This window comes from Parasteatoda tepidariorum, chromosome 1 (assembly GCF_982258835.1).
Source record: "Parasteatoda tepidariorum strain Cologne lab strain chromosome 1, Ptep-v5.0, whole genome shotgun sequence".
Taxonomy (NCBI): domain Eukaryota; kingdom Metazoa; phylum Arthropoda; class Arachnida; order Araneae; family Theridiidae; genus Parasteatoda; species Parasteatoda tepidariorum.
Window position 1 is genome coordinate 124,311,989 of NC_141755.1, and position 16,816 is coordinate 124,328,804.

Consider the following 16,816-nt stretch of genomic DNA (forward strand, 5'->3'; position numbering starts at 1 on the left):
TTTGCTAAATTAAAATTTTCCTTTAGTTGTTTAAATAAATTTTTCTGAAAGTGCCGTCTTCACACTTTAAGATCTAAACTATTTGATTAAACTTCATTTACATCTTCTGATTAGTTCTTTCCAATTCGGAAGTTGTCGTCTAAGAATGAATTCTTCCGTTCTTTTTGAATTGAGAAATACTATTGTTTTTCTCATAAATTTACAAAGTTGATGCTTTACTTCGAACACTAGTTAATTTTCGAAACAATTAATGCGCTTTCATATCATTATTTGGGTTGTACATTAGTTTGGTTGGAAATTATTTGAATATTTAAATATATAATTTTTGCGCCCCGACTCATGACTCATCAATTAAAAATTCCCATTTGGTCATTTATAAAACAAAGAAAATATTTTTTTCTGATAAAGTGTCTTCGCAGTTTAAGATGAAAAATTATGAGTTGATGCTCATTTTTTGATATAACTTTTTAGATATAGCTTGCTTCCGATCCAGAAATTAAGTCAAAAATGAAAAGAATTTCACTTTTATTTCATCAGATGAAACTGAGTTATCAGCAATCGTGATAAGTTTGGTTTGCATATTAATTAAAAATATATTTAATAATCACATTCCACATCCTTTCTGGCAAACAGACGGGTTTTGATCTTTTCTGGTTACCTTTCTCAGAAAGGATTCATTAAATTTTAAATGTTTTGCTTTTTCTTAAGTCCAATATATTTTTAAGATTACTAGCCAATGCATTTTTATGGCTTCAACTTTGACAATAATTCTTAAATATGCACATTAAGAGTGTTTTAAATAATCTCTGGTTGAAAAATAAAATTTGTGAATCTATGCCATCGAAAAGTGAGCATTTGGTCATCTCTGTGGCAACACATGAGTTAATAGTGGAAAACTTTCTGCATCTCTAGATGATAATTGCAATATACTGAGCCGTAATGGCTCAGGGGATAGAGCGTTCGCCTCACAATGAGGTGAACCGGGATCGAATCCCAGTCGATACGAATTCCCCATCCGGCTTGCACCGACCAGAGAGCTAACGTGAAATATCCTCAGTGGTAGATCAAGGGTTAGTCCCCTTGCCGTCAGGCTAAACGTGGGAGGTTCTCGTGGTCTTCCTCTCTATGTAACACAAATGCGGGTCAGTTCCATTTAAAACTTCTCCACGAAGGCAAATTTCTCCCAATACTCGATCCCAATACTTTCTGGATTGGGTTCAAAATTACAAGGCTACGGAGTCCCAGTACGAATTCCCAAAAATTAGGTCGGCTGTTCAACGACGGTTATAAAATAAAAATAAAATCATAATCATAAAATAAAAATAAAATCATAAAATAAAAATAAAATCATAATGCCTAAAAAACTGTCACTTGAAGAACAATTTAAATCATTACGTATAAAGCGCTGTCAGTTAAACTTTCTTGTGAATAAGGTGTTCTGTTGTACTTTTTTTTTTTTTACCTAAATTCTCAAATCATTGTACAGTTGATTCATCAGATTTTCCCCCTATAATGAACAATATAATCATTATTAGCCTAGTTCAATTAAAGAGAGACTTATAAAATCTTAAAAACAAAACTTTCCTTTATTTGAAATACATAACAAAACACATAAAAAAAACTTAAAAAGGCAAATAATTAAAAGAATAATTTTAAAAACATTCCTAGATTCAAACTACATAACGAAAAAGAAAACAGACTCCTTCTTTAGTCAGAAAAATTTGAAATTACTCTGATAAAGCAACGCTTTACTCATTTTCTAAATTTTTTGCAGCTTAATTTCAAAATTTCGTTTTCGCTGGTTGTTCTTTTTTTAATTCAAAATTCGTCATAACATTAAAAATTCAGGTAAAGCCATGGAATTTTTTTCAGTGAGTTAAAACTTAAATGAGAGCAATAAAAATTGTTTCAATGATTTAGACACTTTCCGGTGCCGAGATCTCTTAAAAATCCCTTAGTAGAACTCTTTTTCATATGTTGAGTTTAAAAATATGGAATTTCTACAACTCAAAATAGGAACATTAATTTCACTTCAATATATGGGGAGAAAAACACTCGCCAAATAGCATCTATCTGCACAATCTAAAAACTTTTCGCCAAAGAGCTTGGAGCTATCTGTTGCTATGGAAACAAGAACTCTTGCCTACTTCCCTCACTGACTCTAGTCAAAACCTGCTTTACTTGAAATAGTTTTAACTCGTAACCATGGTCATAGACTGTGCTCAAGCTGTGGCGAGGGAAGTTCTTTAGTTAGACAGATCGTTGATATTCATATATGTACTAAAAAGTTTCGATTTTGTTATAAGATACTTTCTTGCTGATATATTTATCATACACTAACAAATGAGAATTTGTTTATACCATATAAATGTTTTGCCTCATTTTTGATGAATAATTATTATTTGAAGTTGTAGAGTGCATGTAGATCATCCATAGAAGGTTTTATAATAGAAAGTGAAGGAATGTAATCTGGCCAATTTCTGGGTTGGGGTGTAGTTTGTCGGAAAAATATGCCATTAGGTTTACTACGAAATCTTCCTTGCCACTCTTTAGGTCCTGCTCTCCATTGGTCATGCGGCTGTTTGTTTAAAGAGTTCAAATTCTTAAATGGTCGTTTCATAAACGGTTTTATGTGGTGTGCTTTTGATAGTTGCCATTGCGGTTTTGAAAGCGAATTTTGCCATTTCGGCTTGTACATTGGAGATTGCCACTGTGGCTTGGACTGTGGGTTTTTCCAATGCATTTTTCCAAACCTGGAAGATGGTCTATTCATTGAACTTTGCAACTCCAGATCTCCGCCTCGATTGTTGTGGTTCTGTGCAACCCATACTGAACTGGGTGAATAATGCTGATAGTAATGCCCATTCCAATTTTGATCCTGGCAGTACACGGTTGTCAGAAAGCAGATCACAATACTGAGAATCATTCCCCCAACTCTAAACCAATGTATCTGCAAAAGAAATTTTATCAGGTTAGTCGGATGCAAAAATTTATAAAAAAAATTTACATGCATTAGGAAGTCAAAATTCTTGATGATCCCACCAAAACATTTTGATGGTTTATGTTAGTTTCAGTGCGATTCATGATGGTCCAACATTTTTCATTATGCATTCATGATTTTTGATATGCCAGCAAACTTCCATCATTCCCCTGATGGAAAGTACTTCAATACTATAATGGTTAACCATCAAGACAAGTTTGATTCTCATGGACCATTGGTCCATGATGGTTCCAATTATGCATTTCCATGATGGTTTAATGGAAATTCTCCTTGGTTCTCTGGAAAATACCATAAAAACAATTTTGTTTTTTTTATGTTAACCCATCACAAATCAGTCCCAATTCCTATAGTAGGATGGTGGTTGTTCAGAATCATTCCAACATTTGATTTCCAAGAAATTATGATGGAAATTTCTGATGGTTTAACATGAACAAGCCATTCTAACAAGTTGCTATTCTTATGTTGGACCATCATAAATAGGTCCGAATTTCTACATTGGGGGGATGGTTACTTATGTTGGCTACCATTAAAAATATAATGGCTCGTGATGGAATTATTAATGTTTGCCATCCAGATTATGGTGGACCATCATTGAAAAACCATCAAAAATTATGACTTGAGTCGGCGCGTAATACAAATGATAAATTCTACCCTGAAAATTAAACCGGACCAAGAGAACCTCCCACGGTTAGTCTGACGGCAAGGGAACTTTAACCAATGATCCGTCCACTGCTGAGGATATTTTACGTCAGCACTGTGATCTGTGCAAGCCGGATGCGGAATTCGTATCGACCAGCCATCGCTGGATTCGAACCGGCTCATCCCATTGGAAGGAGAAAGCTCTATCCACTTAACCATCACGGCTCAATTTTCATACACAATAGAAGACTACGCACAGAGAGAAACATTCATTCCGAGATCAGGATTCGAGCCCGCAGTCTGACCGCTAACCACTCGGCCGGCCTTAATCTCAGAGAAGTGAAGGTTTAAATTCTGAAAAAAAGTTTTCAAAATATCAACAAAGAATATTACAGGATTGCTTCTCCATTGCTTTATCCTGAGAAATCCTGCCATAATTTCTTTACATTTTGATATTTTGAAAATGATTTTTCAGCACTTAAAACTTCATGTCTTACTCTAGGTCTAACCTAAACTCACTTTTTGATGCCTTTAATTTTAAATTACTTACGCAGGTGAAAAAGATTTTACCATGAAAGGGTTTCTTCCCCCTGCTCGCTAACACTCGCCAACCCCCGAAAATTGCTACGCAATCTTATATGGTATGCTTCGCAAACAAAGCTCGCTTCGCTCGCTACAAACTTAGGTACATTGCAAATGCACAAAATTCTAAGAATTCAAAACAATCATTCAAATCCATATAAAAACTTTTCTTTTTTAAAAAAATTACATCTTTTGAGTAAATACTAAGTCATTAAAATAAATTTGAATTTAAATAAATGACATGTAATTCGTTAAACCTATTAGAAATGTGCTATAGTATAATTCGTGATATAAATCAAAATTTTTTAAATAAATTCGTAATATATAAATTCGTGAAAAAAGCGCTTTCTACAAAATACTAAAATAGAGATCTATCGACAAAGACAACTCACTTCTGCCTAGCTTAATAGTATGAGATTGCCGCAGCTGATGCTGTCTGGTTATTTCAGTTTCCGTTTTTAAAAACGCTATATGTTGAACCACTTCAGCTAGATTTGGCATGTGACATTTTTAGCGGCAATCATTGGTCGATTCGCCGTGTAAGAAAAATAGTAATGTAAACAAAACAAAGCAAACGTTGCCACCAGCGGAATACAGCCAAAATTTGGGAGCCACGTAAGAGAATTATATATATTAGATAATGAGGATTTATTTTAAACTAGCAGAATTTAAATTAGCAGCTGAAACAGAATTCGCGATCGCAACGAACTATAGGGGGCGTTGTTGTATGAGACTGATACCTGCGATTTCCGTATGAACAGTGATTCAGTTACTCTAGAGACGTCTTTAATGTAGCACGTAGCATTGCAACGTTTCTTCTTTATTGTGGCTAATTAAATTTAAGACAGATAAATATTTGGTATTCTTTCTTATGCAAACAAAAACAAAATGGTATCTCTTTTTATTAGAGATGGAATATCCAAAACACATCGGAAAAATATTTGTACATTAACAGAAAAAAATATGTATATTCTTATAAGAGTTAAAACCTAATGCCCGAGAAATAGTTTTACTAAATTTAATGATATAACATGAAAGGCTCATTTAAACTTTACATTCTATAGTTTTAAGAATCATATTACTTAATAAAATAAAATGAACAGAAAGTATAGATAAACCTTATAATTTTATGAAATTTAATTTTGTAAAAAAAGTTTTTTGACAACAATTTTTATCAAAAAATTTCAAGTTTCAATAAAAAACATTATTTAGAAACTAAGAAACGTAAAATAAAGAATGCTGACGAAACAAAAAGAAAAAAACAATTCTTTTTTGTCGCCATTTTTAGTGCTACGAAAATTCGTATTTGTCTTTGGGATTAGCCAAAAACAAAACAAGATGCAATTTTATTTTTTCAGGAGGGAAATATTTTACCAAAAAAACGAAAATGTACCAATTCCCACAACATGAAACTTTATCTTGGTAAACGTACGTTTTGGAAGTGTTATTTCATTTAGAATCTAATTTATCAGAGTTCATATGGCGATATGATTGTTTTGAATCTATGCTAAACTCTATATCGGCTCATTTTCCACCGAAATCCGACTGACTACTTTGATTTTAAATAAAGTGTTTTATTTTATGATTTGTCGAAAAAATTTTAAGTGTAGATTGGCGGCACTTAAAAACCGCCAAATCTGTAGCGGCGGTGGCGTTAATACGTAAGTATCGAATTTTTATTCAAGGCCGGATTTACGTATAAGCTGTAGCTTGGGGCAACGAGATGACAAGGGCCCCCAGATTCTACTTTCCCCCCTCTTTTTTTAAAGTTTTATGCGGAGCTGGGATCCTCAGAAGCCCAAAATGCATTTTTTTTCTTTTTTACATTGTCGGACATAATAAATACAAATAAATGACTGAATAAAACAAAAAACTTCGTTGTCATTAGTAGGGAACATATCATCTTTCAAGCAATCTGAGTATTAATAAATTATTTATAAATAAGAAATTTTTTAGTTTAAAAGGTAAAAAAGTTTTTTTTTGTCCCATCATTCCATCATCAGGCTATTTAATATCTGTTTCTAAGGATCTGAATTCCCTTTTATTTTACTTTAAAATTGTACAAATGATATATTTAATGCTTTCATGTGATATGCAGCAGTTTTAAATAGCACTTTAAAATATCTAAAAAAAGGACAGAAATTGACAGTTCAAAATAAAAATAAACTAATACTTTTGAATAAGAATTTAAATAACTACACACGTTTGTTTTGCTATCTCATTCTATATAGCATTATTTAGAGTAGACAGTTGCGTGTGGGTGTGATGATGACGTAATAAAAGAGGCATACAAAAAAAGCAAATTTCATTTCAGTTAAAATCCTCAATATTATATTTTTAAACTCCTCGATAGTGTAGTAAAAGAGGTATACAAATTAACGGTCGCAAACAGATTAATATTAAGTAAGAACGAAACAAAAATGATATCGAAATATGCTGAATCACTAATGAGACCGGGATGAAAGACATCGAAACCTATTTGATTGAATAGTATAACTAGAAGGTGTTTCTAAAATTCTGAAATCTATCAGGCTTTAATATTTTTTTTTTCTGTCACAAACTTTATCAGTAAATAAAAATAATAAATTCGTTAGATTTCAATATTGGTCCTGTTTTTTCGTTGATTAAATGTTAAACATTAACAGATATTTGTCTTTTAAAACATTTCATTCTATAATAAGATAATTATTCTACAATTGTAATTATCAAATTGCTAATTGATATAAAGCTTTAGTGTGCTCCATTGATATGTTGAATGCTCGTTTTGGCTGGATGCCCGGGACTGTTGCTCTTTCACATCCTAGCCACTATACATCATCAAGAGCAGAGCTAATACTTTAAACCCGTATGACATTTATTCTCTCTGATATTTAATAGACCCTTTAATAAATCCTTAAAAATATAAGCCAAAAATTTACATAAATAAAGACAATTTTTTTTCTTGCACTAAAATTTAACGAATGTACTTTAAATAATTAAAAAGAAAGCAAAAATAATGAAGAAATATTTTCAATATAAACATCAATTAAGTAATATCAGCTTACGTAATGTTTTTTTTAAATTTTTACAAACAGTATTAATATAACGGCCCTCACCAGCTCCAGGGACTGCTGGATTGGGTTCAAAACGACAAGGCCAAGGAGTTGAATATTAGTAGTTGTAAACTCGAAATTGGTTCGGCTATGCAATGACTGTTATAAAATAAACTAATAAATTTGGCCGGGATAGCCTGGTTGATAGGGCGTTGGACTCGTGTTCGTGAGATTGGAAATTTGAATCAAGCCGGCAGAAGAATACCCATGCATAAAATGGTGACTGGTGCATGTTAAATCTGTAGGGGTCACAAAGTCCTCCAAGTTCTCATAACAAATAAATGCCTCTGGGTACTTATCTAACAGTTCCTTTGTCTTCCGGATTGGGTTCAAAATGACATGGCCACGGAGTTGAATATTAGTAGTTGCAAACTCGAAATTGGGTCGGCTGTGCAATGACTGTTATAAAATAAACTAATAAATTTGGCCGGGATAAACTCAAATTGAGTCGGTTGTTCAACGGCGGTCATAAAAAAAAATAAAACTAATAATCAAATTGTATTTTCTTGTTTTCTTTCTAACTCTTTGCATATTTCCTACGCACATTCAAAATTTCATGTTTCTAAGTCTTATAGATTTTGTAACGTAAAGAAAAAACAATTGAGAAAAAAATTCGCGAAAAAGTCATTAAAATTTGCAAATAAAATATATTCAAAATGAATCTAAAAAAAAACTAATATATAATAAAACTAAATATATAGTAAGGCCCAGCAAGCCAAATTTTTACTCTGTGCTTAAAATGTGTTTCTTTTGTAACTTTTTCCCCTCGTTCAAAAAGTATGTGCAATAAAAGAAAGGTTCTACATAATAGTCTCATCACAATTAATATATTTAACAATAAAGTAATATTATTAAATTTTTTAATAATATAATGTTAATACTCAACAATAAAAAATAGTGACAGTTTACTTTAGATGTATAGAAATAGAATTGAACTTATAAGAGCCCCCATCATTTTCAGTAGCTTAGGGCCCCACCAAGCTTAAATCCGGCCCTGTTTTTATTCCATACTTTTCTGAATCATATTACTTCAAACATTAGAATATACAAGAAGTATACAGAAACACATAATGTTATACCATTTAATTTTTCAAAAAAAGTATTTTGACAACAATTTTTATCAAAATATTATAAACTAAAAAACGGAAAATAAAGAATTCTTAGGATGAAAACGATTTTAAGAATTCTTTACATTGAAATAAAAACTTTCGTATTGTTTCTTTTTTTATTATTCTTATAGTTCTTAATCAGACGTAAAAAACCATTCTGTAGAGAATTATCATCAAATAAGAAAAGAAAAATATTTACAAGCAAATTTTTTATTATAAAAATCATAACACTCACCTGTTTTGTAAATCCGCAGAATTCCAAATGAAATGTTCTTCGTTTTAAAATTTTATTTTCAAATAATATATGCATAGATTATCCCTTCATTACTTTTAGATAACATACCACACATCAAAATTTTATAAATGTAAGATCTCGATATGAATTTGAATATGTAGCTTAAAAACAGAATAGCTGAATTCTAGTTGAAATTAATCCTTCAAAACAAAAAAATAATTACCAAGAAAACGATACAAATTTATTAATAATCAGCACAAATGAATCTATTTCAAGTAGTTCGGATGATTCTTTATTGTTTTACGAATAATATAGATACAGAAATATATACTACTCTATAAAGAAGAACAATATTCTATAACTACTAGGAGGCTTCGCCCCCAACGCGAGAAAAGAAATATCATCGCTTTTATTGATACATACGTACACTGCTGGACAATTGCTAAGGACGGATAACACTATCATCCATAGCAACCACAAAATGAAGGGAAGCAAAATGTGGAAAATTAGAATAAGTGCGGGATATAGTAGGAAGGGCTATGCGTATGTAAATTTTTTTTCCACGTTTGTTCATCACGTGATAGCGCTGATAAGAGCTTTAAAGGTTTTGACGCGTTGTGGAGAGTTGTTGTTTCAAGTCAAATTTTTACAGGAAAGATTTAGTTGACGAACTTGAAATTTTCGGCATGTCTTCCCGATATTACTTAGATGATTTTAACCTTCCGTTAGTCGCGCGCACTTCACAGGTGCATCCCTACTGCATTTTCACCTCCTTTGCCGCCAATAAATTTTTCCGGGGGTCGAGCCTAATGTTATGTTCCTAACTTTGGATTACTCAAATGTCCGTGTAAAACCGACCTTAGAACATGTCGATGCAGGGCCGTAACTACGCCGGGGCACCGCCCCGGGGCCCCGACGGTCAAGGGGGCCCCACATAAAGAAACCACATCATGCTTTTTCAAAATACAGTACTCTAATTATATACGTAGGAAAGAAAATGTGTTAAGATAGAGTTGCTGAAAATTTTCTTTTATGTAATTACGTACCTACTATAACATAAAGGAAAGGGTAAAAAACGGTAAAAGACCTTTTCGCGAGTTATTTCCCTTTCTCAAAAGAACAAACACGCTTTGCAGAGAAAGGGAAAGGCAACAGCTGCATGTAGTTGATTGTTAACACTTTCTGGTTTACTTAGTTGTTTCCTCTACTATCTAGCGTCAGAGTCAGTGGCGTGCCAACCGGGGGAGGCAGAGGGCCCCTCTAAAATTTAAGTGACGGGGCAAACGATGCGTTTCGCCCTTCCTGAAATTCAGACGCTCACAAAAATAAAGTAAAATCGGAAATTTAATTTTTTTTTTCAATTTTGAAGCTATTTTTGAAATAAAAAAAACTTTATATTCCACTAACATTTATGTGCTTTGCCTCTTCTGATATTTAGTTATTCGCCAAGACGAAGTCCATTAAAATAGGTAATTTTAGAGAAGAAAAAAAAAGCTATTCTTTCTCAGCTTTAAAGTTAAACATCAAGTAGTAAACTTTATTTTGTTATGGGCTTTTAATGTTCCAGTTTCCAATTTTCACTCTTCCGAAATAGTAATGAGGGGGCGAACATAGTGTTTCGCCTTTTGAAATTTCGAAGTGCTAAAAAATAATAGAAATTGGTAACTAAAAAAAATTTCATCTTTGAATCTATTTTCCAAATAGAAAACTTTATTTTCTTCTGAGATAAAAGTCAGGGGGGGGGGGAATTTGCTTCTCATCTTCAGAAATTTAGATATTAATAGAATAAAATCAAGTAAAGTAGGACATTTTAGAAGAAAAAAATTGTTTTGCTTCATAGCTTCGACGATATTTTCCAAATAGAAAACTTCATTTTCCTCTTAAATTATAGTAAAGGGATAGGAAACTTTATTTTCTCCTGATATAAAGTAAGGGGGGCTAAAATGTGTTTTGTATCTTCTGAAATTTAGACATTTAAAATAATAAAGTCCAGTAAAAGTTTTTTCTTCTTTTTGTTTTAAAAAATAAAACTTTGAATCTATTTTCCAAAAGGAAATTTTATTTTCCTCTTAAATTAAAGTGAGGGGGCGAAGAATATACTTCACTCCTTCTGAAATTCAGACATTCGTAGGAATAAAGTCAAGTAAAATATATATTTAACTCTTATTTTCGACTTTAAAGCTATTTTCCAAATCGAAAACTTTATTTTCCTCTGAAATTTAATTGAGATGGAAGATAATGTGCGCCACCCCTTCTGAAAATTTGACATTCGCTACAATAAGGTAAAATAGAATTGAGAATTTTAGAAAAAGAAGCTACTTTTTTTTCCAATTTACTAGCTATTTTCCAAATTGAAGTAGAAATCCCCCCCCCCCCCACAAGAAAAATACCTCGGTCTTGTTTCAATTTTTTTCTACATAATACGACTTTTAATTTATTAAAAAAATTTAAAACTAAAACACGAAAGGAGAAGATCATAAAAAAATATAACGAGCACATCATAAAAAAATATAACAAGTGTTTAGAAAACTAAAATAAGTACCACTGTTTTGCATCCTGAAAAATGCATCCTACACTGAGACTAATAGATATATTTTAAAGAATCTTTTGACTGTGGGTGGTATGAGGGTGTTAAAACCTTCATACCACCTACAGAGTTGACCCACAGTTATCTGATTCCTCAAAAAATAGCCATTTCCTTTTACACCATGGGAAAATGACCTTTTGCTTCTTTAAATTGCCTTAATCATTTTTATGACCCTGGGCTCTTTTGCGCTTCTATAAAATGTCATATATTTACAGTACCATCTATATGTCCCTTAAGTTGTCCTAAACTAGTAATTATCTAGATGTTCTAGGAAAACAGATGTAAGCTTTTAAGGGATCCAAGGGGATGACTCTTGTTGACATTTACTTAGATCATTTTGTCAAGAGATTTTTTCTGAGACAAACGCAAAACGTTCCAGTTAAATTCCAGTTTTTAGCTCATTTAATTGCGTCATTTAAACTAACCATTTTTAATTCAGATATAAATTTTCTGTTCGCTCTTATTTTATTCAATTTTTGAAATTAAAATTTAAATTAAATTAAGAGTTATTGAAATTACTTGCAACTTCCTTTTTTAAAAACATAAATCATGATATCAATAATTCCCATTCTAAATAAAAATTTTCTTTGGAAAAAAAGAAAACCAAATGTAAATTTATTTATAAGGAGGTAAGTAAATGTTTGCATTAATTCATTTAATACGATAAATTTTATATTAATATACTGTTCTAATTCTTATATTAGAATGGTAACATAAAAATTGCTTTTTTTATGTCCGTTTATAAAATTTTATTTGTATAGTACTTTAATTGATAATTTTACTGTTTATTGTGTGCATGGATTTTGTTCTTATTTTATATTTTTGAAATTATTAAGACCTTTAAATTTTTTAAATTGGAACTTCGAATTTTTAGGGTTTTTAACAACTTTGTTTCCATTAAAAAATAAATCTTTATTTTATATTAAAAAAATCATATTTAATTAAATAAAAGAACGCATTTAATTTAATAAAAAAGCTATGAATATCAGCTTAGAAATCCGTAGCAATTAAAATTCGTTTCCAAGACAAACCATTAAAAAGAATTTTTTTTTTAATTAGCAAATATGCTTTGACTTTTTCTCATTTCTCTTTCATAAGAAAAACTATTAATCTTTGTCATAATTTTGTCACATACGATTACATGGCGTCATGAATACATAGGCCAAATATTCAAGAACGATTTTCTAGGGGCCTGTCCATATTGGAGTAAGGCAACTTTGTTTTTGTTAATCGATGTATATAGAGAAACAATTTCTGAATATTTTTTCAATTACGACTATAGATCAATTTGGAATATTTTTTCAATTAAAATGTGGGTACGTGTGCCGATAGAAAAAAAAAAAGTCTACAATTTTCTTCAGTTTCCATAACGCGATCAAAAACTTTTAGATTTGAAACTAAAAAATAATTTTAATTTTTAAAATGGTTTTGTCTTGAAAAGACCTTCCTAACGATATAGTAACCGGATTTAACAGGTTTATAAAATTAATATTTTATGATTAGCATTATATTTAGAGGAAAAGGAGGCTACTGTGGATATGGGGGCAGGAGAGGACAACATGAATAGCTATTTTCCCCCAAGTCAAATTCCCTCGGTGAGATGTCGTAAAGTGGTAACATTTACGTACAGTGAACCAAAAAAGTACCACCCTGAATAACTTTTGATTTAATGATCGGATCTTCACGTTCTATGACTCCATCTTAATAATTCGTAAGGTGTGACATCAAATATGCAAATTAATTAGTGCACGATATTTTATTTAAAGTTCCGTAATCAGACACAAAAACATACTTTCTCTGAAGAAACATAACTTTTGTTCAACAGGTTCGATTTTCTAACCCCCATAATATAGGAGGTAGCTGTAATCTGGGGAATATGGTCCCAATAGTTGGATCGGGTGAGCTATCCAAAGTTTGGACCCCCAAATGTTAATTTTATTTTTTGGGATTTCACTACAGATCGAGAGTTTTTTAAGGGAATTAAAAAAAAATTTGCACACGATTATAAAATTCTGTTATCTAAAGATAATTCCATGCAAAAAATAATTTTTAGTAAATATTTATCATTTTTTAATTTATAATAGTCTGATGTTGATCATTTACGTCGCACTAGTGCTGCACAATAGGCTATTGGCGACGGTCTGGGAAACATCACTTGAGATATGATCCTTTGTAGAGGGGATGGCACCCCCGCTTCGGTAGCCCGGTGACCTGCATCCGAAGTCGAGCACTTTATCGTAGAAGAGTTTAACGGGGACCAATACCGCACACCCTCGGTCCCTACGCAGACACCGTGTCTTAACGATCAGTCCTCTTTGGGATAATAATAGTCTGAAAACTTTTGAATCGTAAGACATACAGTTTTTTTTTTGTATCATTTTAAAGTATCTAATTCCACATGGAAAATACAAATTTGAGCGAAATTGGTTGAATAGTGCATTAGTTCCTGAGAAATCGAGTCTTATAAGTACGACTTTTTTAAAATTTAATTTCTCAGGATTAATCGATTTCGCTGAAATTTTGCATTTCGTCATGTTTAAAACTTACAATGTTTTGCAGTCAAATTTATATGCGTACAAATAACTTGTTTTCATAAATATGTTCTCGAACATAATACATAAATAGCTAAAATGACGGTTTGAGATGGAGTACTGAAAGTTTTTGAAAGGGCCCTCGCCAAAAATGTTTGCCCCAGGGCCCCGAGGGGTGAAGTTACGGCACTGTGTCGATGGAGAGTTGGAACCGCTCAAATCACCCCTCTGGTGCAGCGCGACCATTGACGCAAGTATTATGGATATAATATTTTTATGAATTAAATATATATATATATTATCTCATTTTCTGTCCTACTCAACGTAGCAGGTAGTATAAATGGTCAAGTTATATACACAGAAAATGGTTACGGAGTAAAAAACCGCAGAACCTTCTTGCGTCAATTGGTTGAACATCTTGTGATGGAGAAAGAGATCCGACGCGGGAGCGAGAAAAATTTATCTTCGGTACTTCGCTAAATAAGTTTTTTTGATATTTATCTCTCTAAAGAGTCTTAAATTGGTAACAATTAACTATTTAAACTAAACTAAATTTCATTTGGCTTTCAAAAAATCAGAAACACCTCATAGGTGCAACGCGATTAACCATGTCGGAAACAAGTGCGCGACTAACGGAAGGTTAAGCGTGACCGAATTATTGGAAAGATCGAAGAAGGGCGAAAAATAAGAGACGTTGCCAGGGAGTTCGACGTCGCTGACAGTCTTGTTTAACGGCTGTGGAAATCTTTTAAAACTACTGGAATGTGTAGTAAGCGGCAAGGGGGAGGTCGTGTTAGAAGTAAGACGCCTGCTGAAGACAGATATTTGCTGCTAATAAAATTGCGTCCGTCATTGTCAATGGTTTTGTGGGAACTAATGTCTGATATTTTCAGTCTCCCGCTAGATGTCGTACTCGAGCGTTGCGATCGCGAATTATAAACTTAAAATAATTAATATTTTTTAAAAATATTAAATAAAACACCGAAAGAATATAATAATACGCTAAAATGTAATGACTTCCGGTTTTGATTTCCAACTTCCGGTTTAATTTTATAGAAATCTCTACACACAAACACTGCTGTAACTTCATAAATAATGTGAATAGAATAAAAAGTAAGGTATATTTTCATAAAGTAGAAAGTAGCGGAATTAATAAATGCAAATAAAAAAAAATCGATAATTTCGTCACAATTAGCATTCTGTGATACCTTAAATATAACTATTAACATCATTACTAAAGAAGGTTTTTCTTGTATATCACTAATAATCAACAAATTTTTAAATTTATTAAACGAAACGAAATTAATTCTATTGCGACTTTTGATTTCCAGGATATCTTCAATAGCATTCCCCTTTCTAAACTAAAAGATATTCTTTTGAGTTATTACAAAGATTTTAAAAATATCCTCAAATGCGATTTTGATTGGGAAATTCTAATGAATATTTGCGTTTTTAATAATTATATTTACAATTGAAAACATATTTTTATTCAAATTGCTGGAATACCACAAGGGTTTAATTTTTCATATCTCTTAGCTAACTTATTTTTACACTAGTATGAAAAAAAAACTAAACTCGTAATATTAAATTGGTTTTTAGATTTATTGATGATTTAATTATCTGTAATTTTCAAGATTGTACAATTTTCTTAAATAAGATTTAACTGGAGGAATTAATCTGGCTTCGTAATCATTATGATAATATTAATTTCATTTTTGTGGATTTCAGAACTAAAAAAGAAGAAAATATCTGCATTGTTGATTTATACGATAAAAGAAATTATCTTAATATAAATAAACTAATTACTTGGAATTCTAATGTTTCGCTAATCATCTATTAAAATACCATTTTTAATCAAATGAATAGAATTAAAAGAATGTGTAGTAGTGTTTATTTAGTCAAAAACAAATAGACAAACTCTTTCAAAATTTGATAAAAAAAAACAATGGATACCAAACTAATGTAATTAAGTTCTATATAAAATCATTGAATTAATTATTGTTGTTAATTAATTTACTAAAAACTTGTTTGTTAAGTAAATTTATATTTCTACAATGTTCAAATCTAAAAATCTGTACAAACCGGGTAAATCGTGTTTCTTTTCTTTCCTTTTAAATTAATGTTAATTTTCTAAAATCATTAAAATTGTGTAATTAAATATCAACCTTAATAATTTTAAACTTTAAATTATTCAGTGTAATATTATTATTTTGTGCACATTCATTATTGGGTCAATCCAAGTAAACAACAAATCATACGAGCTTCAGTACTGCAATAAGAACGCACCATAAAAGATCCCTTTATTTACGCTTCTATTTTCATATTTTGTCCTTTACATTAAAGTAGATTACATTTTATTCAGTATTTTTTTTTAAGATTTTATTTTCCATTTTCTGCTTTAAATGTTTCATTCCGCATATTTTTTACTTAATATGTTCTATTTTCATTTCCATTTTTTTATGGGTACTCCTCACACTAATTTACTATATTTTGATTTGGCTAGATTAATACAATACTAGAAAGCACTCCTTTTTGTGGATATAATCGTGTGAGTTGATGACAAGATTACATCTTTTCATTATTTTGTTTTCCAACTTTTTTTTTCTTCTCTTTTCATTAATATTTATCATTTTTCATGTTTTCTCTATAATTTTTAAAATTTTTATAAATATATATATGAAATCTTCGAGTTCATAGTACAGAGGTTGCAATTACAAGACTATTATTTCTATGAACTTTAATTTCAATTGTATAAAGTTTTTCAAAAAACAAAAAAATTCTGCTTCTTAATTTTTTCAAGTTTCTTTTTCTTCGGATTGGTTTTCTTTCAATTTGGGAATGACTCTTTCGTTTTGTGACTTTGTAATTGAAAAACAAACCTGTATTTGAAAAACAAACCTGTAAACCTGTATTTATCAGATATAGATAAACTTTGTTGAGTACAGAAAAAAAAAAAGACCAAGCATAACATAAAGTCCATAGATATTTAATAAAATGCTAGTATTTCCTAAATATTTATAAAATGTACCTCTAATATTTA

The 16,816-nt window shown here is 31.0% G+C and overlaps 1 protein-coding gene across 1 annotated transcript; it reads right to left on the reverse strand.

Annotated features, from left to right (window-relative positions):
• Positions 1–1,500: 1,500 nt before the first annotated feature.
• LOC147816884 (uncharacterized) lies at positions 1,501–9,370 on the reverse strand. Its single transcript, XM_087152301.1, has 2 exons — positions 8,659–9,370; positions 1,501–2,950 (listed from the first exon to the last, which is right to left on the reverse strand). The coding sequence occupies exons 1-2, from the start codon at positions 8,731–8,733 to the stop codon at positions 2,399–2,401; spliced, it is 627 nt and encodes a 208-aa protein (XP_087008427.1). The 5' UTR covers positions 8,734–9,370; the 3' UTR covers positions 1,501–2,398.
• Between the last annotated feature and the right edge of the window lie 7,446 nt (positions 9,371–16,816).